Here is a 27051-nt window from a genome sequence, read left to right as displayed (position 1 = left end):
CTTTGATACTATCAAAGGATCTGGACGACACCATTCTTGAGGAACTAAGAAGTTCTTTGATAATTCATGAGATTAAGCTTCAAGAAGATGAACCTCAGAAGAGAGGAAAGTTTATGGATCTAAAATCTAAGTCTGAAAAGATAAAGGCTTTTCAAGCAGAAGAAGAAGAAGAAGACTGAAGTGAAGATGAGATGTCTATGATATCCAGAAGATTTGACTCAGCTATGGAAGCATAAAAAGAGCAAGCTTCAAGGATCAAGAAGATCAAAGGATAGAAGTGGATCATCTAGTCAAAGGGGAGCTTCAAGAAAATAAGCTATATGGTACGAGTGCAAGGAGCATGAACACTACGAGAATGATTGTCCAAAGCTTAAGAAAGATAAGAAGCCAAAGAAAGCACTCAAAGACAACAAGGGCCTCACGACAACATGTGAGGATTATGATTGAGAAGAAGAATCTGATGAAGAGCAAGCCAGTGTAGAACTCATGGCTGAAGCTAGCACAGAGAAATTCATTTCAGAAAGAGAGCTGACAGCCGAAACTGAGTCAGAGTCTGATGATAAACAAAAGGTATTTTCTTCTATTTCTCGTTCTAAACTTGAATTTTGTTTTAAACTTATGAAAAGATATCATCTTTTGATAGGTAAATACAAAACTTGAAAAAGAGTTCTGTGGTTAATTCTCAGAAATCTACTAAGTATGAGCGAGATAAATCAGAAAAATTATTTATCTTAGAAAAATCAAATCTCGCTCTTAAGATTAAAGTTTTTAAATTAGAAGAAGAGATTTCATCTATAGCATCTGTTACTGATAAAGTAATCAGATTTAACAGAGCTTTTCAACATTTCTTAGCTAAAAGCATATATAGAAGAAAAATGGATTCAGTGATCAATGGTATTAGCAGAAATGGCAGTTGTCGCGCGTGGAAACGACACCCTTTTCAGCAAAGGACAAGAGTGGTCCCCAGGGGGTTTCTTTGGGTTATAGAAAGAATGTGTAACACGAAATTTTAATCTATCCTACAAGGAGGAAGGTGAAAAAGATCTTAGTAAACCCTAATTTGGTTAGGTGTGGGAAGCACCTAGGAGAGATTCTAAGGATCCGGAGGTCGGTTATACAGAGGGAAGGTATTAGCACCCTAAGTATCCGTAATAGCACCTTAAGTATCCCCCTTTTTAGCCATAATATGACAAAGATCTACATTATGTCATATATTGCAATTGAATCTAATGGTTATTCCTGGTAGATACTTGTTGTCTATGTCAAGAAATCCACTCCTAGCTCGAGTTCTCAAGAGAACCAAGACTGGATTCTTGCCGTTACTCCTTGTAACTCAGAACACAAATCACAATTTGTGTTCATAACTCAGATCACAAATCACAACGAAAATAATTCCTATACTGAAGGTTGTATATCGTGGAACATCTTTGTTGTTATTGCAGAAAAACCCATGGTAGAGATCATCAACATCCCCATCCCATGTTTTTCTTTTTCTGAGATGGTTTTGGTATAGCAACCCATCACAATACGAAACCTAGACTCGACTCACAAGAACGCACACGAACGACATTTTGAGAGAGTTTGATTTATGTAATTCACGGAGATGCTATTATATAGAAAATGGAGATTATAGGAAATAACAATGGTCTTTGGTCTTGTTAAATGGTCAAACGGTTAATTAGGAAACAGTTCCAAAAGCTATTACTCTTTCCAAAGCCGTTTTTGACTGTTTTTCTGATAGGAGTTATCTTGAATTACCAGTGCATGCATAGTCATTGAATGAACTTTACACCGACCGCTGATGTGTAGATAAACTTCAATTCAGATTTCCTTGTTTGACTTTGAAGATTCAATGTCTTTAAACATGTCATGACATTATGTCATACATTGTCACTTTTCTTTCCTTCAGGCACATAGCCCAAGATTCCGTAAAAGATTAAGACATAGCATCATTTGGACTAATTATCAGACTCCTACTTACTCACTAGTCATAGACAAAGACTTCTGTTGTTCTGGACACCTTGAGACAGTTAGCACACAACTACCTCGTTAGTGTAGAGAAGGAATAATGGTTACCAGTTGCACATGGTTAGCTTGAACCATTCACAAATAACTGACAAAAGTATCACATTTTCTTCATGATGTAAAAGTATTTTTAACCAAGAAATTTTTCTTTACAAAAGAAGTTACTCCCCCTATCTGATATAGTTTGAGCTTCCCCAATGGAATAAGCTTGAAATGATGAATTAAAAATATAAGACTCGTCTTCATATCTTCAAGAGCCGCACCCTCTGTTCAACAATCCTGCTGAACACACTCACTATAGCAAATTTGTTCCTTACACTAAATACTTACACCAGAAGTAGAATGTCATAACATTGTGTCTAACATTTGTACTACTAGTATTCTCCACAAGTTTCATCTCCTTTTTTTTAACAGACCCTTGCCTAAGAACTTATCTCCTTCAGAAACGATCAACAGATGACCTCTTGATACTAGAAGCACACACGGAGAGGTTGCCACATTCTCAACAAACAGAACTGCCATTCCTTGAATTTTGTTGAGCATAACCCTACCATGTTTGAATCAGATCATGGTCTGCTTAAGACACTTTGAAATCCTTCTTGATAAGGTGTTTTTCAATCTCACACATTGATTAACATATTCCTTGAACAGAAGAGATTCTCCTTTATCTTTAGTTGTGTTGATCCGATCATGGAACTTTTGTCTTCATAGTCATCTTCACTAAGTGAAGTCCTCATCATGAAAGTAATTATGTATTTCCAGAACAAATTACTTACATCCAGATCAGAACCTGCCCATTCTAATCCACATTATGCCCAAACTTCCACTCTAGACAATAATGTTGCTTTTTCAAACTTCTATATAATCCCAGTCCTTCTACCAGGAAATATGTACCATGTGATGTTGATACTTAAGACACAAGATCATTTGAAGTCAAATAAACTCTGACTATCCATAGAGATAACACTTCTCTATAGAGGACTTGGAACACAAGAAACGAATTGTGTTCACGACTCGAAACAAGACTCTTTATTCTTTACCAAACAGTTGTAAAGAATGACCTCAGACTTAACAATGCCTGAACACTACCCTTAAACCCTATGATTGACTCAATTAGACAATCATAACCTAAACTCTAGACATTTCTCATATTCGAAAGAAGAGCATGAGGGACTCAAACATGACTCAAACAAAACGAAAAGACTCTATAATCCTGAGCAACTTAAACAACATACCTGGATTTTTCCCAAAGTCTTAATCAAGAAATGTTATTTGAGAACAAACTACACCAGGTAGACTTGTGCATAGGTTGGATCATGCACTTAGATCATAACAAGTGATATACACCATCAATTCATGTCGTTAGATGATAATGCAAAGAATATTCTTTGCTGGTCTTTGAGAATAAACATGACTTGAGTTATGTTCTGAGGTTTTTGTGTGACTTTGTTCTTCTTTCTTCAAGATTAGTCTTTGAAAGACTTTTCAAATGGATAAAAGTAGAAAAACATTATCTTTGCTGATCTTTATACTCTTTTACTCCCCCTGAGATATACAACTTTAGGACATCTTTGATGTTCGTCCTTGAAGTTCCCTTCATTTGGAATTTACCACAGATTCCAAGTTTAGAAACCTCAGTTTGCTTGCTACACAAGATCCAGATTGCCACATTCTGTAACTTGAAATAGAAGAAACTATGACTGTATAACCATTAATTGATCTTCAATATACACGTCTGAGTTGTTTTATACAGAATCAGTATCCCACATCAGAGACTCTTACCTTCTTCTTTGATGTGTGAAGATAATTGGGAACTCATGGCTAGAAGAACTTCTTCTCAGTCCAGCATCCAGGTTCCAAACCTAATAAGTACTAAGTCTCCCGTCAAAGTACTTACCAGCTTTTCAGTTAGAATTTGCTACTCACACTAGGTCATTTTGACTGATTACCTCTTCACATTTATACTTTCTTTTCTTGGCAAATAACAAAAAGACTGAAGATCTTGAGATGATGTTGTAAAATTAGATATGACATCATCCTTTATGGTTCTTGGTTAACATCTTTAATGTCAAATTGACAATACTCGGGGTAATAACAGAATAATTTAATTATCAGCAATATCCAGACACATCAAGGGATAAAATAGCCAACATCTCAATAACCTTTTCTTCAGACTTTGATTCTGATTTTGAGATGAAGGATGCCATGGTCTGTACTTATAGAGGAGATTCCCTCAGCTAGGTTTCTGGAACAGACTTAGTCATAGCATGACACTGAATTAGTCAGATCCATCTGACTTCCTTGATTTCAAATCATACTACCCTTTCTGGATAACAATTAGGGCAGTACACATTCTTAACCATATTTCACTGTGATTGAGACACAGTATTCAGCTCCAACAACTGCTTTATGGTTATGAATACTTATCTGGTTTCATTGATCAGAGGAAACTTACAGATATAGGCTCTTCAAAAGTACAACATAAAGGATTAGAAAGGAATACCTTCATGAGTTTTTCTTAGTGGAACTGAGCACATGTTAATCGTGTCCTGATTAACTTAGCCAGATGTCTCCTCTTCCAGACTAGGAGTAGGTTCCAAACCAATGTTCTCACACTACATTAGTTTAGCACCAGAACATCTGTTCTTCAGCTGGTAGCTGCATACCAGTTCTTAATGTCCTAACGTCTAGTAGAACATTTATTCCACCTTCTATGAACACTTCAACCTTGAAGATTTCAAGGTACACATTTGCAGATAATTATGAATATCATTGATCAGTTGACATTCATCAGCTCTAATAAACCATGTCAGTATGAGTGGACTTGAGAGATTACTCAAGTATCTTTGACACTTTAATTATAGTTGTCAATACCTGCCATACATTTTGTTGAACCTTCATAACCCTAGGGTTTCTCAGAGACTATGCAGCGGAAAATAGTCATATATCAACAGAATTCACACAATGCTTACTTTAAGTGTTAGTAGTAAGCATGACAACTACAGATTGATTGCTACTCAACCTTGCACAATGCTTGCTTCTGCACCAAGCAACTGACTAGACCAAACCAAAATCCTGACTTGACGAACTCACAAACAATAGAGGTTACCTTATCAATATCGTCACTCCCGCATGAAGGTTTTGATGAGCTTCTTCTCTATTCATAGATACCAGTCGAATTTGTTTTTAAATTCAAGTTCTTCACTCCCGCATGAAGTCCTTGAACTTAGCACTCCTTGTTCCAGCATCACAGCTCTTAGGTCAGGTTGGTCTAATCATATAGGTCCATCATCCACTTCAAGGGACCATACAATATGAACATTCTTTGTTCAAACACTCTTCTACTTTTACCACAACCAGAATTTATCCCTTATGGATCTCATCTAGAAACAGACAAGATGCCTGCTCTGATACCAATTGAAAATTCTGGTATGACAGACTCGAATGTCAATCCCGATGTCAAGACATCTGATCTGTTATTAATGTAGCACAAGCATAATAAAAGGATCCCCCATTATTTAATTACTCTTAGAAAAGAGTCAATAAGACCTAGGATCACACACGTTCAGTATACATAACCAGATTATAAATTTTACATGGTTCTGTGTAGGAACAACTAACACTTCTAAACCTGATGTTATAAACAAAGTCATAACATTCATAACTAAACAAACAATGCAGAAGATAAATAACACAGTTAATTGTTAACCTAGTTCGGTCTAACTACCTACTCTGGTGGCTACCAAGCCAGGAAGAAGATTCCACTATCAATAGTAGTATTTTATATAAACAACCTCTGGTTTACAGATAAACAACCTCTGGTTTACCTAGTCACTACCCAATGCAACCTTTATCTCAGAACTCCATCCAAGATAAGAAAACCTCTGCTCACTCCCTGGTGATACCTAACTGTTACAACCCAGCAACAACTATTTACACAATTAACAATGAACACATACTTGATCTTGATTCACACCTTCAATCAAGTTTACAATACTTAACTCTTACCTACAGGTTTCGAGTGAGGATAATCACTTCTCTAACCTACAGGTTTCGAGAAGGACATGGCAGCCATCCCATAACCTAGGTGGTCTACCTATAGAAACCCTAATGACTACATCGTTTAAAACCAGGTTTTCTATCTCAAACTAGGTTACAAAGTTTCCTATTTATAACCTGATCCCAAATTGGATTTGGGCTTACAAATCGGAGCACTCTTGCTGTTACAAATATGCAGAAAATATTCTGCTACAAATAAGGTCTTTCAATCATGAGTTTCCTAAATTAGAAACTGCTGAATCTTCAATCTTCTGATCTGATTCTTCCTGAATCTTCAATCTTCTGATCTGATTCTTCAATTATTCTTTTGACCTTTAAATATGCGCCACATAGGATTACATAATATACACATAGAATATTTTGTATCTGTTAAGTACAAACTGAATCTTCCTTCCAGTTTTGCAAGCGCGATCTCATGAGTTGATGTCATGACATTCCATCTAACATCTTGTTTATACCTGTTTTGTTCTTTATAAACTCGCAAGATTCACATTTTGACCATTTGCTGCTATTATATGTCTTAGCCAAACATTAGACAATAATATAGGACAAACATAGCATCAACAAATCTCTATTTTAGAGAAAAAAAGACAAGTTGTCATCTTAATAGAGAGATATCTCTACTATTCCACCATAATTTTTTTTAAAGTAACAGAAAGTGAATTCTTTTCATAAGAGCTGAACCTTACTTGAATGTTCTAGTATGCCAATTACAGTCTCTTGAATGAAAGAACTTATTTTTCAACCATTTAGGGAAGGACAACAACCTGGATTAAGATCAACAATGCGTGCCTCTTAAATCCATTAAATGGGAAAATGTTTTAATAATGTTTGGGGTTTTGAATGTGGTGTAATAGAAGAAATGTTCTTTTGTATGAAGCCCAAGATTAGCTGACTCACCGAGGAAAAAAGTTCTGAAAAGAATAAACTTTTATGGTTTGGAGACTATGAATGACTCTATTTTTTGTCTTATACAAAGCCCAATATTGAAACTGACTCTTCTAGGGAGAGTAGGGTACTTCTTTTATAAAGCCTAAGATTAAAGGTGATTTGACTGAGGGATAAATTTTGAAAACTGTATTTTGGAGATAGTTGAAAGATTATGTTTTGGTGTCTTGTACAAAATCCAAGATTGAGGTTGACTCAATTGGAGATGAGAAATGAGACTTTCTCTGTCTCTTACTCTGAGAGGAAGAAACTCAACACAGAAATTGAGAATACTTCAATGATTGTGATTGGATAATAAGGATTGGGCTCTCACAGGTGTTGCTAAAGGGAGTTATGTCCTGTCCTATGCTTTTATGAAGCCTGAAGGTTCCTTGTATAAAAGCTCAAGAGGAAGCTGAGGGAAATGCTTTTAAGAAGCCTGTGGGTCCTTGTATTGTGAGCCTAAGATAAGGCTAATCGTGGGTTTATCGAGGATCCTTGTTGTAGCATAAGAGAAAGCTATATTAGTCTGGCCTTATTTGGCTCTAAGAAAGAGGTAAGAGGTTTCACTAGGAAATATTCCTCTTTAGGGGGATGTGCCCTATTGTTTGATCTAAGGGTTTCAAGATGTTTCACCAGGAAAAGTTCGTCTTGTGGAGTGAGAAACTGTATTGTCTAATTAGGAGAGGCTTCACCGGGAAGTAATCCTTAATCCTGGTCATAGTCCTATAATATATATATATATATATATATATATATATATATATATATATATATATATATATATACAATTGTTTGTCTTAGGCTTTTCTCTCTGACAAATATCTAAGCAGTATATATATATATATATATATATATATATATATATATATATATATATATATAGTATATCAAGTATATAAAAAATATAACAAGTATAAAAGGCATGGAAATTATAAAAAATATATAACAAATATAACAAGTATATCAAGTATATACAGTGAATATGATGACAGATATAACAAGTATAAAAGGCACGACAATTATAACAAGTTATAGATAGTAATTTAAATATGAATGCAAAGAAATGTTTTTAATGCTTTTTAGATGTTTTATGAATGTGTTTTTATCTGTTTATGAAGGAAAGGAAAGCTATTGAGTCTTAGACTCTGATTGAGGCCTAAAAGATTTATTTACTGTATGAACAAAAGGTGTTGGGTCTTATACTGTATTAGAGGCCCAAAAATTTAAGATGAGAAAGAAGAGATGAGACTTATACTCAAGGAGAAGCCCATGAATTTGAATAAAAACAAATGGGAAGTTTATATGAAAATATTTGAATGTTTTAATTGAAAATAGTTGAGGTTAAAAAAGCAGTTTGAATGAAATAAAAAAAGGTTGAGACTTACACTCTTTTAGAGGCCAGAACTCGCCCCCGAACCGGACTAAACCGGTTGTATAAAGCAAAAAATAGGATTTGATTTCTTTTTATTGAAAGTTTGGAGGGTTTTGTTGTTTAAAAACACTATGTTAGAACAAGATTTGTTCTGATCAATTATCTTAGTTTTGATGATAACAATAATATGAATTTTGCTTAAGATAATATGGTACTCTAATCCAATGCAATTTCCTTTTCAGGAAATATAAAGAGTATGCATAATTCAGCGCTCAGAAGCTTTGTCTCAAGGGTTCAGCATGCAACATCAGAACATGGTCTGGCAAGACATCAGAAGATGGTCGAAGCAGAATCAGAACATGGGTCTATGGAAGCATCAGAAGAACATGAGATCAGAAGCACTGAAGTTCTGATGGTATCACGCACAGAAGCACTTCAAGGTCAGAAGATCAGAAGATGCTATGCACCAAGCTGTTTGACTCTGATGATATTCAAACGTTGTATTCACAAACATCAGATCAGAAGGAAGTACACGTGGCAAGCTACGCTGACTGACAAAAGGAACGTTAAAAGCTATTATAGGCAACGTCAGTAGACACAGCGTGAACAAGGCTCGAGGTAGTTGACAAAAGCGTATAACATTAAATGCGATGCTGTACGGAACACGCAAAGCATTAAATGCACTCAACGGTCATCTTCTCCAACGCCTATAAATATGAAGTTCTGATGAGAAGCAAGGTTAACGATTCTGCACAAAACAACTCATATTAACTTGCTGAAACTCTGTTCAAATCAAAGCTCAGAATCTTCATCTTCATCAAAGCTCACTACATTGCTGTTGTAATATATTAGTGAGATTAAGCTTAAACGTTAAGAGAAATATCACAGTTTGTGATTATAGCTTTTAAGAAGCAATTGTAATACTCTTAGAATTGATTACATTAAGTTGTAAGGAACTAGAGTGATCGTGTGGATCAGTATACTCTAGGAAGTCTTAGAGGTTATCTAAGCAGGTTGTAACTAGAGTGATCGTGTGGATCAGTATACTCTAGAAAGTCTTAGAGGGTATCTAAGCAGTTGTTCCTGGAGTGATCAGTGTGTGATCAGAAGACTCTGGAAGACTTAGTTGCTGACTAAGTGGAAAACCATTGTAATCCGTGCGATTAGTGGATTAAATCCTCAGTTGAGGTAAATCATCTCTGCGGGGGTGGACTGGAGTAGTTTAGTTAACAACGAACCAGGATAAAAATAACTGTGCAATTTATTTTTATCTGTCAAGTTTTTAAAGCTACACTTATTCAAACCCCCCCTTTCTAAGTGTTTTTCTATCCTTCAATTGGCATCAGAGCGCCGGTTCTAAGGTGCAAGCACTTAACCGTGTTTAGAAAAGATTCAGGAAGAGAAAAACGCTTCAGTAAAAGATGGCTGATGAAACTGCAAAGTCTACACCTGCATCTACATCTGGCTCTGCTGAGCAACACAACGGTAACAATGGTTATACTAGACCGCCGGTATTTGATGGTGAAAACTTTGAATACTGGAAAGATAAACTGGAAAGTTACTTTCTTGGTCTAGATGGTGATCTATGGGATCTTCTGATGGATGGTTACAAACATCCAGTAAATGCCAGTGGCGTAAAGCTGACAAGGCAAGAAATGAATGATGATCAGAAGAAGCTTTTCAGGAATCATCATAAATGCAGAACTGTTTTGCTGAATGCTATCTCTCATGCTGAGTATGAGAAGATATCTAACAGGGAAACGGCCTATGACATATATGAGTCCTTGAAAATGACTCATGAAGGAAATGCTCAAGTCAAGGAGACTAAAGCTCTCGCTTTAATCCAGAAGTATGAAGCCTTCAAGATGGAGGATGATGAAGACATTGAAAAGATGTTTTCAAGATTTCAAACTCTTACTGCTGGATTGAGAGTTCTTGACAAGGGATACACCAAGGCTGATCACGTAAAGAAGATCATCAGAAGCTTACCCAGAAGATGGGGTCCTATGGTGACTGCATTCAAGATTGCAAAGAATCTGAATGAAGTTTCTCTGGAAGAGCTTATCAGTGCCTTGAGAAGCCATGAAATAGAGCTGGACGCAAATGAGCCTCAAAAGAAAGGTAAGTCTATTGCATTAAAATCCAATATCAAGAAATGCACTAACGCTTTTCAGGCTAGAGAAGAAGATCCTGAAGAATCAGAATCTGAAGAAGAAGATGAACTGTCCTTGATCTCCAGAAGGCTAAATCAACTCTGGAAGAACAAGCAAAGGAAGTTCAGAGGCGTCAGAAGTTCAAAGAAATTTGAACGTGGAGAATCTTCTGATGACAGAAGATTTGACAAGAAGAAGGTCATGTGCTATGAATGCAATGAGCCTGGACACTTCAAGAATGAATGTCCAAAACTTCAGAAGGAAAATCCCAAGAAGAAGTTTCATAAGAAGAAAGGTCTTATGGCAACCTGGGATGAGTCAGAAGATGATTCAGACTCTGAAGATGAGCAGGCTAACTGTGCGCTGATGGCGACAGAAGATGACGGATCAGAATCTACATCAGAATCAGATTCTGAAGAGGTATTTTCTGAACTTACTAGAGATGAGTTAGTTTCCGGTCTAACAGAACTTCTGGAAGTCAAGTCTCAGATTAGTCTCAAATACAAAAAGCTGAAAAAGCTATTTGAATTTGAAACAAAGAAGCTTGAGTTGGAGAATTCTGAATTAAAAGAAAAACTTTTAAAATTATCCAATAATGTTGGATCTCCTTCTGATTCAGAAAAATCCACTCCTAGTCTAAACCATATTCTGAAAGAATATGATTTAAGTTTCAGGAAGTTCTTATCTAGAAGTATTGGCAGAAGTCAGCTAGCTTCTATGATATATGCTGTGTCTGGAAACAAAAGAGTTGGCATTGGTTTTAAGGGTGAAACCCCATACAAACTTGAACCTGTTGATGAAATGAAATTCACATACAAGCCATTGTATGATCAGTTCAAGTATGACCACTCCCATGATATTAGGCACACTTCACATGCTCAAAGTTTTCACATAACACACACCAAAAAGCATGTGACACAACCTAGGAAATATCATGAAACTCACATTAAAAATTATCATGCTGTTCCTCCTATTGCTTACAATGTTAAACCCAAGTTCAATCAGAACTTGAGAAAATCTAACAAGAAAGGACCCAAGAAGGTGTGGGTACCTAAGGATAAGATTATTCCTATTGCAGATATCCTTGGCTGCAAAAAGGACAAAGCACAACATGTCATGGTACCTGGACTCTGGATGCTCACTACACATGACAGGAAGAAGGTCTATGTTCCAAGACCTGGTGCTTAAGTCTGGAGGAGAAGTCAAGTTTGGGGGAGATCAGAAGGGCAAGATAATTGGCTCTGGAACTATAAGGTCTGGTAACTCTCCTTCCATTTCTAATGTACTTCTTGTAGAAGGATTAACACATAACCTCTTATCTATCAGTCAATTGAGTGACAATGGTTATGATATAATCTTTAATCAAAAGTCTTGCAAGGCTGTAAATCAGAAGGATGGCTCAATCCTATTTACAGGCAAGAGGAAGAATAACATTTATAAGACAGATCTGCAAGATCTTATGAGTCAAAAGGTGACCTGTCTTATGTCTGTTTCTGAAGAGCAGTGGGTCTGGCACAGAAGATTAGGTCATGCTAGTTTGAGAAAGATTTCTCAGATTAACAAACTGGATCTTGTCAGAGGACTCCCTAATCTGAAATTCAAATCAGATGCTCTTTGTGAAGCATGTCAGAAAGGCAAGTTCTCCAAACCTGCATTCAAGTCCAAGAATGTTGTTTCTACCTCAAGGCCATTAGAACTCTTGCACATTGATCTGTTTGGCCCAGTCAAAACAGCATCTGTCAGAGGGAAGAAATATGGATTAGTCATCGTAGATGATTATAGTCGCTGGACGTGGGTAAAATTCTTGAAACACAAGGATGAGACTCATTCAGTGTTCTTTGATTTCTGCATTCAGATTCAATCTGAAAAAGAGTGTAAAATCATAAAGGTCAGAAGTGATCATGGTGGTGAATTTGAGAACAGATCCTTTTAAAGAATTCTTCAAAGAAAATGGTATTGCCCATGATTTCTCTTGTCCTAGAACTCCACAGCAAAATGGAGTTGTAGAACGAAAGAATAGGACTCTGCAAGAAATGGCCAGAACCATGATCAATGAAACCAATATGGCTAAGCATTTCTGGGCAGAAGCAATAAACACTGCATGCTATATTCAGAATAGAATCTCTATCAGACCTATTCTAAATAAGACTCCTTATGAATTGTGGAAGAATAAAAAGCCCAACATTTCATATTTCCATCCTTTTGGATGTGTATGCTTTATTCTGAACACTAAAGATCATCTTGGTAAGTTTGATTCCAAAGCACAAAAATGTTTCCTTCTTGGATATTCTGAACGCTCAAAAGGCTACAGAGTATACAATACTGAAACATTGATTGTGGAAGAATCAATCAATATCAGGTTTGATGATAAGCTTGGTTCTGAAAAACCAAAGCAGTTTGATAATTTTGCAGATTGTGATATTGATATATCAGAAGTTGTTGAGCCAAGAAGCAACGCATCAGAAGCAGAGCTTCTCAGAAGCAAAGAATCTGAAGATCAAGTATCAGCTTCTCTGGAGAATCTAAGCATTTCTGAAGAACCATCTGTCAGAAGATCATCCAGACTCATCTCTGGTCATTCAGAAGATGTCATTCTTGGAAAGAAGGATGATCCAATCAGAACAAGAGCATTCCTTAAGAACAATGCAGACTGTCAATTAGGTCTTGTATCTTTGATCGAGCCAACTTCTGTTGATCATGCTCTAGAAGATCCAGACTGGATAATTGCTATGCAAGAAGAATTGAATCAGTTTACAAGGAATGATGTTTGGGATCTTGTTCCTAGACCAGATGGATTCAATATAATCGGTACAAAATGGGTCTTCAGAAACAAGCTCAGTGAGAAGGGTGAAGTGGTAAGGAACAAAGCCAGACTGGTGGCTCAGGGTTATAGTCAGCAAGAAGGGATTGACTATACAGAAACCTTTGCACCAGTGGCCAGGTTAGAATCTATTCGTCTATTAATTTCATTTGCCACTCAACATAACATCACTCTCTATCAGATGGATGTTAAGAGTGCCTTCTTAAATGGTTATATAGATGAAGAAGTTTATGTCCATCAACCTCCTGGTTTTGAAGACTCTATGTCTCCTAATCATGTTTTTAAACTAAAGAAATCATTGTATGGATTGAAACAAGCTCCCAGAGCTTGGTATGAACGCTTAAGTTCTTTCCTTCTGGATAATGGTTTCACTAGAGGAAAAGTGGACACTACTCTCTTTTGTAAAACCTTTAAAAGGGATATTTTAATTTGTCAAATATATGTAGATGATATTATTTTTGGAACATCTAATGCTACACTTGGAAAGGAGTTTGCTGAGTCTATGCAGGCTGAGTTTGAAATGAGCATGATGGGAGAACTCAAGTATTTCCTTGGAATACAAATAAATCAAACATCAGAAGGAACGTATGTTCACCAAACCAAGTATGTGAAGGAACTTCTGAAGAAGTTTAATCTTCTAGACTGCAAAGAAGCCAAAAACTCCTATGCATCCAACATGCATCCTAGGTAAGGATGAGGTAAGTAAGAAGGTAGATCAGAAGTTATACAGAGGTATGATTGGATCTCTTCTATATTTGACTGCTTCTAGACCTGACATTCTGTTCAGTGTTTGTTTGTGTGCTAGATTCCAATCAGATCCTAGAGAATCTCATTTAACTGCTGTTAAGAGAATTCTAAGGTATCTGAAAGGTACTACTAATTATGGCTTAGTTTACAGAAAATCTAAAGAATACAACTTAGTAGGATTCTGTGATGCTGACTATGCTGGAGACAGAATTGAAAGAAAAAGTACTTCAGGAAGTTGCCAATTTCTTGGAAGTCATTTGATCTCCTGGTATAGCAAGAAGCAAGCAACTATTGCTCTATCAACAACAGAAGCAGAATATGTCGCTGCTGCTGGTTGCAGTACACAGATGCTCTGGATGAAGAGTCAGTTAGAAGATTATCAGATATATGAGAGTAACATTCCTATATTCTGTGATAATACTTCTGCTATATGTTTATCTAAGAATCCTATTCTTCATTCAAAAGCTAAACATATTGAGATTAAACATCATTTCATAAGGGACTATGTTCAGAAGGGTGTTATATCTTTAAACTTTGTGGATACAGACCATCAATGGGCTGATATCTTTACAAAACCCCTGGCTGAAGATAGGTTTAAGTTCATTCTGAAGAACATCAGTATGGATTTATGCCCAGAATGAGAAGATGAGAAGTTCTTATGTATGAGTATCTTCTGAAATGAAAGTGGATTATTTTTAATCAGAAGTTCTGATTGAAATCTTTTAGAAATTATGATTCGGTTATTACTAACGTTTCAGTGTCTAAGTTGATTCAGAACCTCTTTTAAAGCAAAACAGCTGTTACGTTTTATCTCGGGATGGTAAACCTGTCGTTACTGTTCATGGATAAGCGCGCGTGCAGTTGAAGGGACACCGACCATAGGTAACTGTGCTAGTCACCTCATTTGTCTTTATTATCTCTCCTCATGTCACGTAACATTAAATGCTATCCATCATTTGTTTCATTTTATTTTCTTTTAAATACTCTTCAAACGCTTCTCCTTCCCTCTTATATTTTCTCTATTACACTCTATCTTTGTTGTCTTTCTCTATCTTTTTGCATTCATATCAAACCCTAGCTGTTCATTATCTGCAAATCCATCATGAACTCTTCATCAAGCCCAGGAAACCATGGAAAAGATCAAAACAAAAAGAGAAAAGCTGTTGAAACATCTTCGACTAAACCCAAAAAGATAAAGATCACCTATGACCCTCTCAAGGTGAATCCATTCGAAGCAAAGTTGTCTGGAAACTATTCTAGACGTGTGTTTCAACCCCCTGGTGAAAGCCCTCCATCATCTCCATCTTCTTCCTCATCTTTTTACCTTCAAGACTCAACTTCCTCTTCATCTAACCTTTCCTCTCCCTCAACCCATTCCAAAGAAATCTCTTCATCTTCACCTGCTGAGAATGTTGTTTCTGATAGAGATTGTGGAAGATCTGCATCAGAATCAAGTCTCCCTGACCCCTCGCCTGGAAGCCCAAGAAGCAGTAAATTATGACAGGGTTCAAGACACGCTGGCGCAGTTTTTGTCTTAGCTAGGGTCTTAGTCTTTGGTCTTAGTAGTTCTCTTTCCTTGTTGCATCTGCTTGTTAAACATCTTCTTTTGTAATATCTTTTGATAATCAATGAAAAAGTTTCTTTGTTTTCCATTCCAGTGATTTTTATTTGTCGTTTTATTCATCTGAATCTTTTGAAATATTCTTTTTGATGTTATGACAAAAAGGGGGAGAAGATAAATGATAAATGATTTGATTAATCTATCAGTTGCTGGGTAAAGCTCCCAGACATTTACTAACAAGAACTGCAAGTTCTATATGGTTTAAGTGTTTTGCAGGTATAAAGAAGTGAAGAGAATCGTCAAAGCAAACACAAGAAGCAAAACCATAAGAAGTGTTATTCTGTAAAAAGAATAAACTCATGGAAACTGAAGCAAGCTGAGTGCTGTCAAGCTTCAGAAATCAGAAGCAAGAAAGAAGAATGAATCAGAAGCACTGATAATAGAATTTGATCCATATTTGTCTATTTGCTCTGACAAAATTCTATTTGCTCCGATACACTATTTTAGCCTATATGGCTCTGATACATATCATGTGTTTTAATATACATTTTATGTTCTGACTCGTTCATGCTGACTTTTGTCGTTTAGTTTTTGTTCTGTAACATTTCAGGATGTAGAGATGCTCTGATGATGCTCTGGTACATTCAACAATGTTCTGATACAAATCTAGCATGAAGTGAGGTTGGTAGAAATTCAAGCTCTGAAGCTATCCGAGGGAAGCAGAAATCAGAAGCTGTGAATGTTCTAAAGATCCAGAAAACTCAAGTTCTGAAGCTGTCCTAAATGGAAGCAGAAATCAGAAGCTGTGAATGTTCTGAAGATCAAAGAAATTCAAGTTCTGAAGCTGTCCTAAATGGAAGCAGAAATCAGAAGCTGTGAATGTTCTGAAGATCAAAGAAATTCAAGTTCTGAAGCTGTCCTAGATGGAAGCAGGAATCAGAAGCTGTGAGTGTTCTAGGGATCTAAAGAAATTCTAGTTCTGAAGCTGTCCAATGGAAGCAGAAGTCAGAAGCTATGAATTCTCTAAAGACAGAAGCTTATGTGATCGTCTCTACCGAAATAATCAGGGAAGTCTTTTATTAAAGTTCTTCGAGTATTTATTTCAGGGGGAGATTATTTATCTCAGGGGGAGATTGTTAATCTCAGGGGGAGACATATTCATATGCTTATGCTATAGCTGTGTAATTTGTCTTTTGCCGTCTGCTCTTTCTGATCGCAAATTCATATCATTTATATATGTTTTTGTCATCATCAAAAAGGGGGAGATTGTTAGAACAAGATTTGTTCTGATCAATTATCTTAGTTTTGATGATAACAATAATATGAATTTTGCTTAAGATAATATGGTACTCTAATCCAATGCAATTTCCTTTTCAGGAAATATATAAAGAGTATGCATAATTCAGCGCTCAGAAGCTTTGTCTCAAAGGGTTCAGCATGCAACATCAGAACATGGTCTGGCAAGACATCAGAAGATGGTCGAAGCAGAATCAGAACATGGGTCTATGGAAGCATCAGAAGAACATGAGATCAGAAGCACTGAAGTTCTGATGGTATCACGCACAGAAGCACTTCAAGGTCAGAAGATCAGAAGTTGCTATGCACCAAGCTGTTTGACTCTGATGATATTCAAACGTTGTATTCACAAACATCAGATCAGAAGGAAGTACAAGTGGCAGGCTACGCTGACTGACAAAAGGAACGTTAAAAGCTATTAAAGGCTACGTCAGTAGACACAGCGTGAACAAGGCTCGAGGTAGTTGACAAAAGCGTATAACATTAAATGCGATGCTGTACGGAACACGCAAAGCATTAAATGCACTCAACGGTCATCTTCTCCAACGCCTATAAATATGAAGTTCTGATGAGAAGCAAGGTTAACGACTCTGAACAAGATTATTCAAAAAGACTTGCTGAAACGCTGTTAAACCAAAAGCTCAGAATCTTCATCTTCATCAAAGCTCACTACATTGCTGTTGTAATATATTAGTGAGATTAAGCTTAAACGTTAAGAGAAATATCACAGTTTGTGATTATAGCTTTTAAGAAGCAATTGTAATACTCTTAGAATTGATTACATTAAGTTGTAAGGAACTAGAGTGATCGTGTGGATCAGTATACTCTAGGAAGTCTTAGAGGTTATCTAAGCAGGTTGTAACTAGAGTGATCGTGTGGATCAGTATACTCTAGAAAGTCTTAGAGGGTATCTAAGCAGTTGTTCCTGGAGTGATCAGTGTGTGATCAGAAGACTCTGGAAGACTTAGTTGCTGACTAAGTGGAAAACCATTGTAATCCGTGCGATTAGTGGATTAAATCCTCAGTTGAGGTAAATCATCTCTACGGGGGTGGACTGGAGTAGTTTAGTTAACAACGAACCAGGATAAAAATAACTGTGCAATTTATTTTTATCTGTCAAGTTTTTAAAGCTACACTTATTCAAACCCCCCCTTTCTAAGTGTTTTTCTATCCTTCACACTAATCGTCCGTTAAATCGAGAATTGTTGTATAGAAATTGAATAAAAAACAGACCAAGTTTAAGGGAAAGGTCTCATCCATATTTAATTAAGACCTAGAGATGATGTTTTATTCACATAACTATTTAAACTTTGATTAGGTTTTGAAAAATCAAGAGAAAACTTATTTTTTAAGTATTTAAAAAATACTAAAAAAAGTAACACTTCTTAACCTAATAAAAATATATTAAATAATTAATATTTATGTGATTTTTTTGCGTGATCATAAAATATATATGATAAGTGAGTAGTATGCAAAAACTTATTTAAAAATGATTAATTTTGATGGGTGAATTAATTGAGTGGAGTTGTGAAAAAAGTGAAGGAAAATAGTGATAAAAAGAAGGTTTTGGTCCTCCAAGGAGTTGAACCCACACCCTTATACTCACTACAAAACTCTCACCAACTAAGCCACGCGTTTGGATTTTTTAACACACGCGTTCAATTAATAATATATGAAAACTAATTATTTTCCAAGAATTTTGAAAACCTTTGTGCCACCATCTTCATCTTCAACCTTAAGCTTTTGAATTTTTCAAATTTCTAACTCTCTCATTTCTTAACCAAATGCAATGATGTAAACATGAATTTTGCTCGTTTTTTTAACAAGGAATACGATGGTGGTCTTAGAATTAATTTATTTTAAGTGTAACTTGAGAATTTTAGCAAGAACACGAAGAACCCTAATTCTGAGTTTTTGATATGAAATCGTGTGTGAGCTCAATATGGTTCAATTGATTGAGGGTTAATGATCAACATAGGTGTAGAAAGATGATGGAAACTTCTTTTAACATTTATCATGCATGGATCATAGAGTTCGAAATTAAGCTCACTAACCTTAAAGTGAGAATCTAATATCTTGATATGGGTGTTCCAGTTGTAAGATTTTGATTTGGGAAGCTTCTATGATGATCATAAAAGGTGTTTGGAGGCTCAATTTGGATTGAAACCTCCTGGATAGCTCTTTCCGAATCCAACTGCATAAGCTTCAAGTTGAAGATGGAGATTGTTGTACCCCAAAATTTACCCACCATATTTAAATATTCAAAATCATTTCAAAATTGGATTTTTATAAAAATCCTGGGGTCATTTACATTGACATCTTGAATTTTATAAATATTCGATTCAAAGTCTACTTTAAAATATAATATTTTACTCTTAAATTATTTATATTTTAATAAATAGCAAAATATTTGCATATGCTTCATACACCTTCAATTGACTTTTTATTTCAAATAAGTGACATGGACTAGTTGGTAAGGATTTGAGAGTAAGACTTGCAAGCATAAGGTCATGGGTTTGAATCCCACTTTTTCAACTTTTGACATTTTTTCCCGTTTATTTTGTTTCTAACATTATTTTTATTTTTTCATTAAAAAAAATCACAGTATCATATTTTTTATTATTTTAATTTCAATTTTCGTATTTTTAATTAATGTATTTTTTAAAATATTATTTTTCATTAAAATCATTATTTTATGCAAAAAATAGTCAAAAATCATAAAAGTAAATAAAATCTTTTCAAATCAAATCTTGCACTCAGTCACAAAACCATCCAAATTCATAATCTTTTTCACTAAGACTTGAATCAAATCTCAATCAATTTTCAATCTTCAAAACCATGCCAAAAATATATTAATTTCATTTAACTTTTGACCTAATTCTCATCTATAAATAGGACTCTATTTTCACAGTTTTGGGGACGGACAATCTCCTCATTTTCTAACTTTCTCACGTACAAAAATTCCAAACTAACTATCTCCCCCTTTTCTAACTTTCTCACGTACAAAAATTCTAAACTAACAACTCTCTAACAACACCAACAATCATCTCCAAAACCCTCTTAATTCTCCTTCCACAGAAGTTCAGAAAAAAATCGTGGAACAATAGTCCTTTAGAATAGAAATCTAAAAGATTTCGACCCTCGAAATTGCAAATTCCTCTTTTTTATATTTTATTTGATTTAATTTCTATTTTCATATTTTCAAAAAAATCCAAAAAAAATTGTAAGTTCGTGATCTTATTTTATTTGATTTATAATAAGGTTTTATATTTTTTTAACTTTATTTTAATCACTTTTCTATTTTTCCAATTGTTTTCTCAACCAAAATATTGCAGGTGAGGATCAAAATGTTTTGATCATATCTTATTGTTCGTGTGAATGCATAGAATGTTTCCGGATCATTTGTTTTGAGAATTAGTGCAGGTATGGTGAATTGCCATGGCTAGGTTTTGTTCAGGTCCTGCCCCATGCAATTTTTTTGGCCATTTGTTTTTTACTCCATTAACCCTTTTTACACTTGTTTTTCACTCCATTTAATTATTAACACTGGTCTTCTTTTTATCACTAAATCTCTAACATTTTTGGCCAAAATCTTTTTTAAGCCCAATTAGGGTTATTCTTAATTTTTTGTCATAATCTAACTTTCCAAATCATTTAATTATTTAGGTTTAGGTTAAACAATTGAGGTTAATAAGACATACTTTCATTAATTTAACCTAATAATTAAATTAACTAGCCCTAATACGGTACTTTGATATTCTCTTGAAATGATTGAAATCCATACCACTTGCTCTTGATTGATGACAATGCATTAACATGTGCATAATTGGTGAAAAACTTGTGAAAATTTGGCCAAGGGCAAAACTAGTTATGCATAAAACAAGTTTTATAGTGTCTTCTTTCGAAAATCACAACTTCTTGCTCAAGTAAGATCCAATCATGTTTTAAGACTTTTTGGAAAGCTTGGATGATGTACTTTGTGAAATCAAGCCTCTCCATTCATTTAGTTTTGATGAAGACAATTTGATTATCAAAGGCTCATAGCAAAAAGAATGGATAAAGCATCAAGTTTTTTAAAGCAATATTTGAAGACATTTGGAGCTTAGGCACTATAGGTATAAACATGTTTTCATCTTGATAATATAGTGCTCAAAACTCATTTTTTTATTGCATGCATTCATTGAGTCTTACCCATAAAAAACTTGGCCTACTGGAAGCTTTAAAATTAAAGCAAACCTTTTTTTCACAGCGTAACCCGTTACGGTTTTAGGCGTAACTGGTTACGGTCATGCAAGCAGCCCTTGGAAGTGTGTTTTCTCTCAGCGTAACCCGTTACGTAACCGGTTACAGAAACACCGTAACCCGTTACGTAACCGGTTACATAAACGTGCTTTTCAAATTTTTAGCTGCAACGGTACAGCGTAACCGGTTACGACCATTCTCGTAACCCGTTACGTACAGAACCAGTGCGTTGTTTCATTTTAAATCTGTCCCAAACGAATTTATCTTTCAAAACCTTCAACCAATGCATTGTTCTATTAAAATGCAACCATTCTAAGAGGCATATAGTCACCTATAAATACCATGCATATCATATTTCTTTGTCTCACCTCTTTCATTACAATTTACCACCTTTTTGTCATATATTTTCATACAAGTGTTTCATACTTGAACTTTCATTGAAAATTTTTCTACACATTGTTAGAAAACTTTCTCATTCATACATAAACACTTGAGCACTGTTATATCATTGTAAATTGTCCTGCTTAAAATAGAAGATCAATCCTAGTGATTGATATATGTTCATCAACATTACTACTCAAATTATACTTAGAATTATATTTTATTTTTCAGGATTGTTGAAAATAAGATTGTTTTGACTTGCTATCCAGGATTGTTGGATACAAGGGTTATTTGATTAAGGAGAGGATTGTTCTCTTAATCATTTGGATTGATCAAGGAGAGGATTGTTCTCTTGATCATTTGTTAGTCAATCACTAGAGGATTGTTCTTGTGGATTGCATCGGCTATTGTGAGGTGCTTACATTAGTAAAAATCTCTTTCATTTTGAAAGGGGACTAGAGTACTCTCGGACTGTAAGGGGAACCAATATATATCGTCGTGTCATTTATTTTTCTGCACTTTACATTATTCATAACATCATCATAACTAGAAAAATATTACCATCATCTCCAAACACCGATAAAATTTTAAAGTACCTAATTCACCCCCCCTCTTAGGCGCACTCTTGAACTTACAATTGGCATCAGAGCAACTTATAAGTAACATGTTCCTAAAATATCCAGATGGCTTCCGCAAATCAAGATCCAGTTTTTAGAGACGGTGGTAGCAACAACAAACCTCCATTATTCTGTGGACATTACTTCGACTTTTGGAAAATTCGTATGAAGGCTCACTTAGAAGCATGAGGAGAAGAAGTATGGGAGGCTGTCCTAGAAGGTTCTCATGTTCCTATAACTGTTGTCGATGGCGTTGCATCAGATAAACTTAAAGCCTCATGGAATAATGATGATAGGAGAAGAGTTCTTCAAGGAGCACTTAGTATGGACGAGTTCTTTCGTGTTTCGGCATGTACAACGGCTAAAAAAATATGGGATACGTTAGTAGAAACTCATGAAGGAACCGCTGAAGTTAAGAGATCTCGACTGAATACTTTAAGTCAAGAATATGAATTATTCAGAATGCAGCCCGGAGAATCCATCCTTGAATTACAAAAAAGATTCGTTCACTTAATAAATAATTTAAGTGCTCTTGGAAATAAAGTCTCTACCGAGGAACAAAATATAAAGGTGCTTAGATCTTTAACCAGAGAATGGCAACCGAAAGTAACGGCAATATCCGAGAAGGAGAATCTATCTAGAATGACTTCAACAACTTTGTTGGGTAAACTTCAAGAATATGAAACGGAACTTGGAAGATTGGAGAAGCATGAAATTCAAGTAAAAGATTCAAAAATCATTGTCTTAAAAACAAAAGTCAAACATCATGATAGCATTCAAGAGGATGAATCCACTAGTGAAGAAGATAATGAATTTATCAAAAAGTTTGAAAATTTTCTAAGAAAAGAAAGGAAAAAGGAGATCATTAAAGGGGAAGCACCAACAAGGAAGATTAATTGCTTTGAATGTGGAGAAAAAGGACATGTCAAAAGTGAATGCCCTACACTTGATATGAAGAATAAATACTTCAAGAGAAAGAAGGACAAAAGGCCAAATAAAGCATATGTTGCATGGGATGACAATGAAGTAAGTTCATCTTCTGATTCCAAAAGCAAAGAATATGCAAATCTAGCATTCATGGCTTTGCACCATTCCAATGATGAAAACGATGAGGTTAGTAATGAATTTTCCATTTATGATAATGATGTACAAGGTGCAATAAATGAACTCTTGAATGAATGTAAAATGTTATATAGAACCGTATCAACACAAGAGAAACAAATCAAGTCTCTTGAAGAGAAAATTGATACTATGCAAAACGATTTCGAAGTTGAAAAGAAACAATATGTTGATAAAGAAAAACAAAAGTCTACATGTAATAATTGTGAAGCACTTTCCTTTCAAATTGTCCAATTAAAGAGAGTCCTTGAAAGATATGAAAAAGGACAAATTGGTTTAGAGGGTGTCCTTAGGCAACAAAGATATTCCAATGATAAAAGTGGGCTAGGTTATTCAAAGTTCTCAAAACCAAGTACTAACAAAACCATTTTTGTTAAGGCTAGTGACCAAACATCCCAAGAGAAAGTTGACAAGCCTAAAGTGGTTCATCACCATCCTAAGAAAATATTTCCTAAAAAGAAACCTTATGTTCCTAGATATAGAAGTAATTTTGTTCCTACATGTTTTTATTGTGGTATAAGTGGCCATACACCTAATGCTTTCTATGTTAGAAATTTTAGTGTGGCAAGTGGTCATTATGTGTGGGTTATGAAAGGAACTAACTATGATGGACCCAAAGCACATTGGGTACCAAATCAAACTTAATTTTGTTTTGTAGGTTTGCTTGAGGACCACCTAAAATCTATGGTGTTTTTGGCAAGAGGTGGTTCTAAGCATTTGATGGAAGATTTAAACTAACTTTCAAATCTAATTCTAAAGTCCAAGTGTGATTTCACATACGGGAAATACCTTAAAGGAATAATTCTTGGCATTGGCAAAGTTGGAGCACTAACTTTCACATCCATTCAATATGTACTTTATGTTGAAAGACTGAAGCATAATCGTCTAAGTATAAGTCAACTTTGTGATAAAGGCTTCTAAATCATATTCACCAAAGATGAATGTTTTGATGAAGTCACTCATGAGTTAAAACTCATAGGTAAAAATTATTTTTACTTTAATAAATTTTATATTTGAAGACTTTTCCCATCCTTTTTGCTAATGACAAAGGGGGAGAAGAATCTATGTATTGTGTATGTATTTCTCTAACATTTTGCAGCAAGCATAAAATGTCAAAAACTCCCAATCATGGATCAAGGGGGAGCATTGATCAAGGGGGAGTTATCATTGTTAAAGGGAGCATAGATCATCAAGCTTTCAATGGTTTGTCATCATCAAAAAGGGGGAGAATGTGAAATCAAGCCTCTCCATTCATTTAATTTTGATGAAGACAAACTGATTATCAAAGGCTCATAGCAAAAAGAATTGATAAAGCATCAAGTTTTTAAAGCAATATTTGAAGACATTTGGAGCTTAAGCACTATAGGTATAAACATGTTTTTATCTTGATAATATAGTGCTCAAAACTCCTTTTTTATTGCATGCGTTCATTGAGTCTTACCCCTAAAAAACTTGGCCTATTGGAAGATTTAAAATTAAAGTAAACCTTTTTTTCCAGCGTCACCCGTTCTGGTTTTAGGCGTAACCGGTTACGGTCACGCAGGCATCCCCTGGAAGTGTTTTTTCTCTCAGCGTAACCCGTTACGTAACCGATTACAGAAACAGCGTAACCTGTTACGTAACCGGTTACAGAAACGTGTTTTTCAAATTTTTAGCTGCAACGGTACAGCGTAACTGGTTACTGCCATTCTCGTAACCTGTTACGTACTGAACAAGTGTTAGACGCTGGCCTGAGGATCTAGAGGGGGGGTGAATAGATCTCACAGAGTTTTTCGGAATTATTTCGAACTAAAGCGAAAGCGGTTCTGAATCGACTTGCGTCTATTCCGGACCGTTATTGCAAGGGTCGTATATGTGACAAAACCACAAGATAATTGAGATTAACGATGAAGTGATATGTTATCGAATCAATACGTTTCACAGTTGAAAATCAATTAACTTCTAAATTGACAAACTTTGGTTTGCAATGCAGTAATAATGGAATAAGCAAAAAGACAAACACTTGGTGATAATGTTCAAATTGATGATGATTCAAGATGTGGTGAATTGTGATGTTTATGCAGAACCTTAATTCACAATTTTAACACTTGAATCGTTAATCAATTTAGCAATTATGACCAAATATGAACAGAACGTAAATGAAAAGAGAAAAGCGACAAGAACACGATATTTGTTCAGGCAGTTCGTCGATCGTCCTCGCTACGACTACGTCTGCCCCCAATTCCAAATTGAAATTGGGAAATCTTCCATTAATGTTGAAAGTAGTATATACAAAGAAGAAAACAAAGCGATAAACAATAAACCGAATTTGTCGATCCTTTGAATCTTCTCCCCCCTTAATCTTGAGTTAGATCAAGGTGATCCAAGAGCTTTCACTTGATCCCTTTTCTGCAGTGTCTTGAATTGCCTTGAACCCTTGTTCTTCAATCTTCACACTCAGATGGATCCTCGATGAAACCTCTTGATAAAAACCCCCAAGAAACACCTATCTTGGAGGACAAAACCCTCGGATTTTATTCACCAAAAACCCCACAAATCTTCACCCACTAGGAATCTTCAATTCTGTTCCATGGATGTTATCGAACTCGATCACTAACCCTCAACGCAAGATTGATTATGTGTAATTGTGTTGGAGATGACGAAGAACGAAGATGAGAAGCCTTTGTGTATCTTTCAGTCTTTGGTGTTGTTTGCAATAATTGAACCTTGGATAATATATGTTAGTTGCTGGTATGTTGGAGCAGAGTGAACACATGATTTGGGAAGTTTTTAGCAGATAGGTCGACCTACCTTGGTGCTTGAGTCGACCTAACAGAGGTAAGAATGAGTCAGAATGAATTTGTTGCCAGTTGAGTCAACCTATTGCTAGGTTAGGTCGACCTAGAATCAGTTAATTCAGCTTTTTGGAGAATTCTTCAGATTAGGTCGACCTGTGGATGTGAGTGGGTCGACCTAACAGTGATATGACAAAAACTCTTCAGTTTAGGTCGACCTGGGAGTGTGGTTAGGTCGACCTACTTGTGGTATTTCTGAAACTTTCTTGTTTTCTTAGTTTTGAGTCGACCTAGATATATTGCAGGTCGACCTGATTTGTCTTGAATAGCCAACCTAGCATTTCCTTGAGTTCTTTTGCTTAAGCCTTGTTGTTTGTTTGCTTGTGGAGTTTGCCATGGATCAAAAACTTCTTTGTGAATGTGACCTTGTATTTACATTCTCCCCCTTTTTGATGATGGAAAACACTGCAAACACTCAATGACATCTCATGATGGCAAACAATCAGTGACATCTCTAGCAGAACAAGTAGTGATTGCTCCCCCATACTCTCAGCATCCATAACTAAGCTCCCCCGTACTCTCAGCATCTATTCCCCGTACTCTCAGCATCTATCTCCCCCTTTGACAACAGCAAAAAAAAGGAATGCACGAGTAATAGAAACAAGAGACAATATAAAATAGATAAGGTAGGAACGTAGCACACATAATCGTTAACAGAAGCAAGTAGAGGTGACATAATATCCAAAAAAAAACTTTTAATGTTACAACCAAGCACACATAATATTCAGACAAATTTAAAAGAAGACTAAACTAAGTACTTAGAAATCTTTAGTAAATATTCATGACAATGATGGAATGAGATGTAATGATATGATGGAGTGAAAAGATATGCATCCTAACGCCTTCCCCGTCTTCCTCTTCCTCTTTGAAATATTTGAGGACGGTCTTCTTCAA

At 35.5% G+C, this 27051-nt stretch overlaps 1 protein-coding gene across 1 annotated transcript; it reads left to right on the top strand.

Moving 5' to 3' along the window:
* The first annotated feature begins 486 nt into the window (after positions 1 to 486).
* Positions 487 to 24508, top strand: LOC131660382 (uncharacterized). Its single transcript, XM_058929625.1, has 6 exons — positions 487 to 570; positions 687 to 815; positions 1247 to 1328; positions 22467 to 22924; positions 23177 to 23519; positions 24423 to 24508. The coding sequence occupies exons 1-6, from the start codon at positions 487 to 489 to the stop codon at positions 24506 to 24508; spliced, it is 1182 nt and encodes a 393-aa protein (XP_058785608.1).
* Positions 24509 to 27051: the final 2543 nt, after the last annotated feature.

The sequence above is a fragment of the Vicia villosa genome, linkage group LG1 (genome assembly GCF_029867415.1).
Source record: "Vicia villosa cultivar HV-30 ecotype Madison, WI linkage group LG1, Vvil1.0, whole genome shotgun sequence".
Taxonomy (NCBI): domain Eukaryota; kingdom Viridiplantae; phylum Streptophyta; class Magnoliopsida; order Fabales; family Fabaceae; genus Vicia; species Vicia villosa.
Note: the sequence above shows the minus strand (reverse complement) of the source record. Positions and strands in the feature narration are given on the sequence as shown.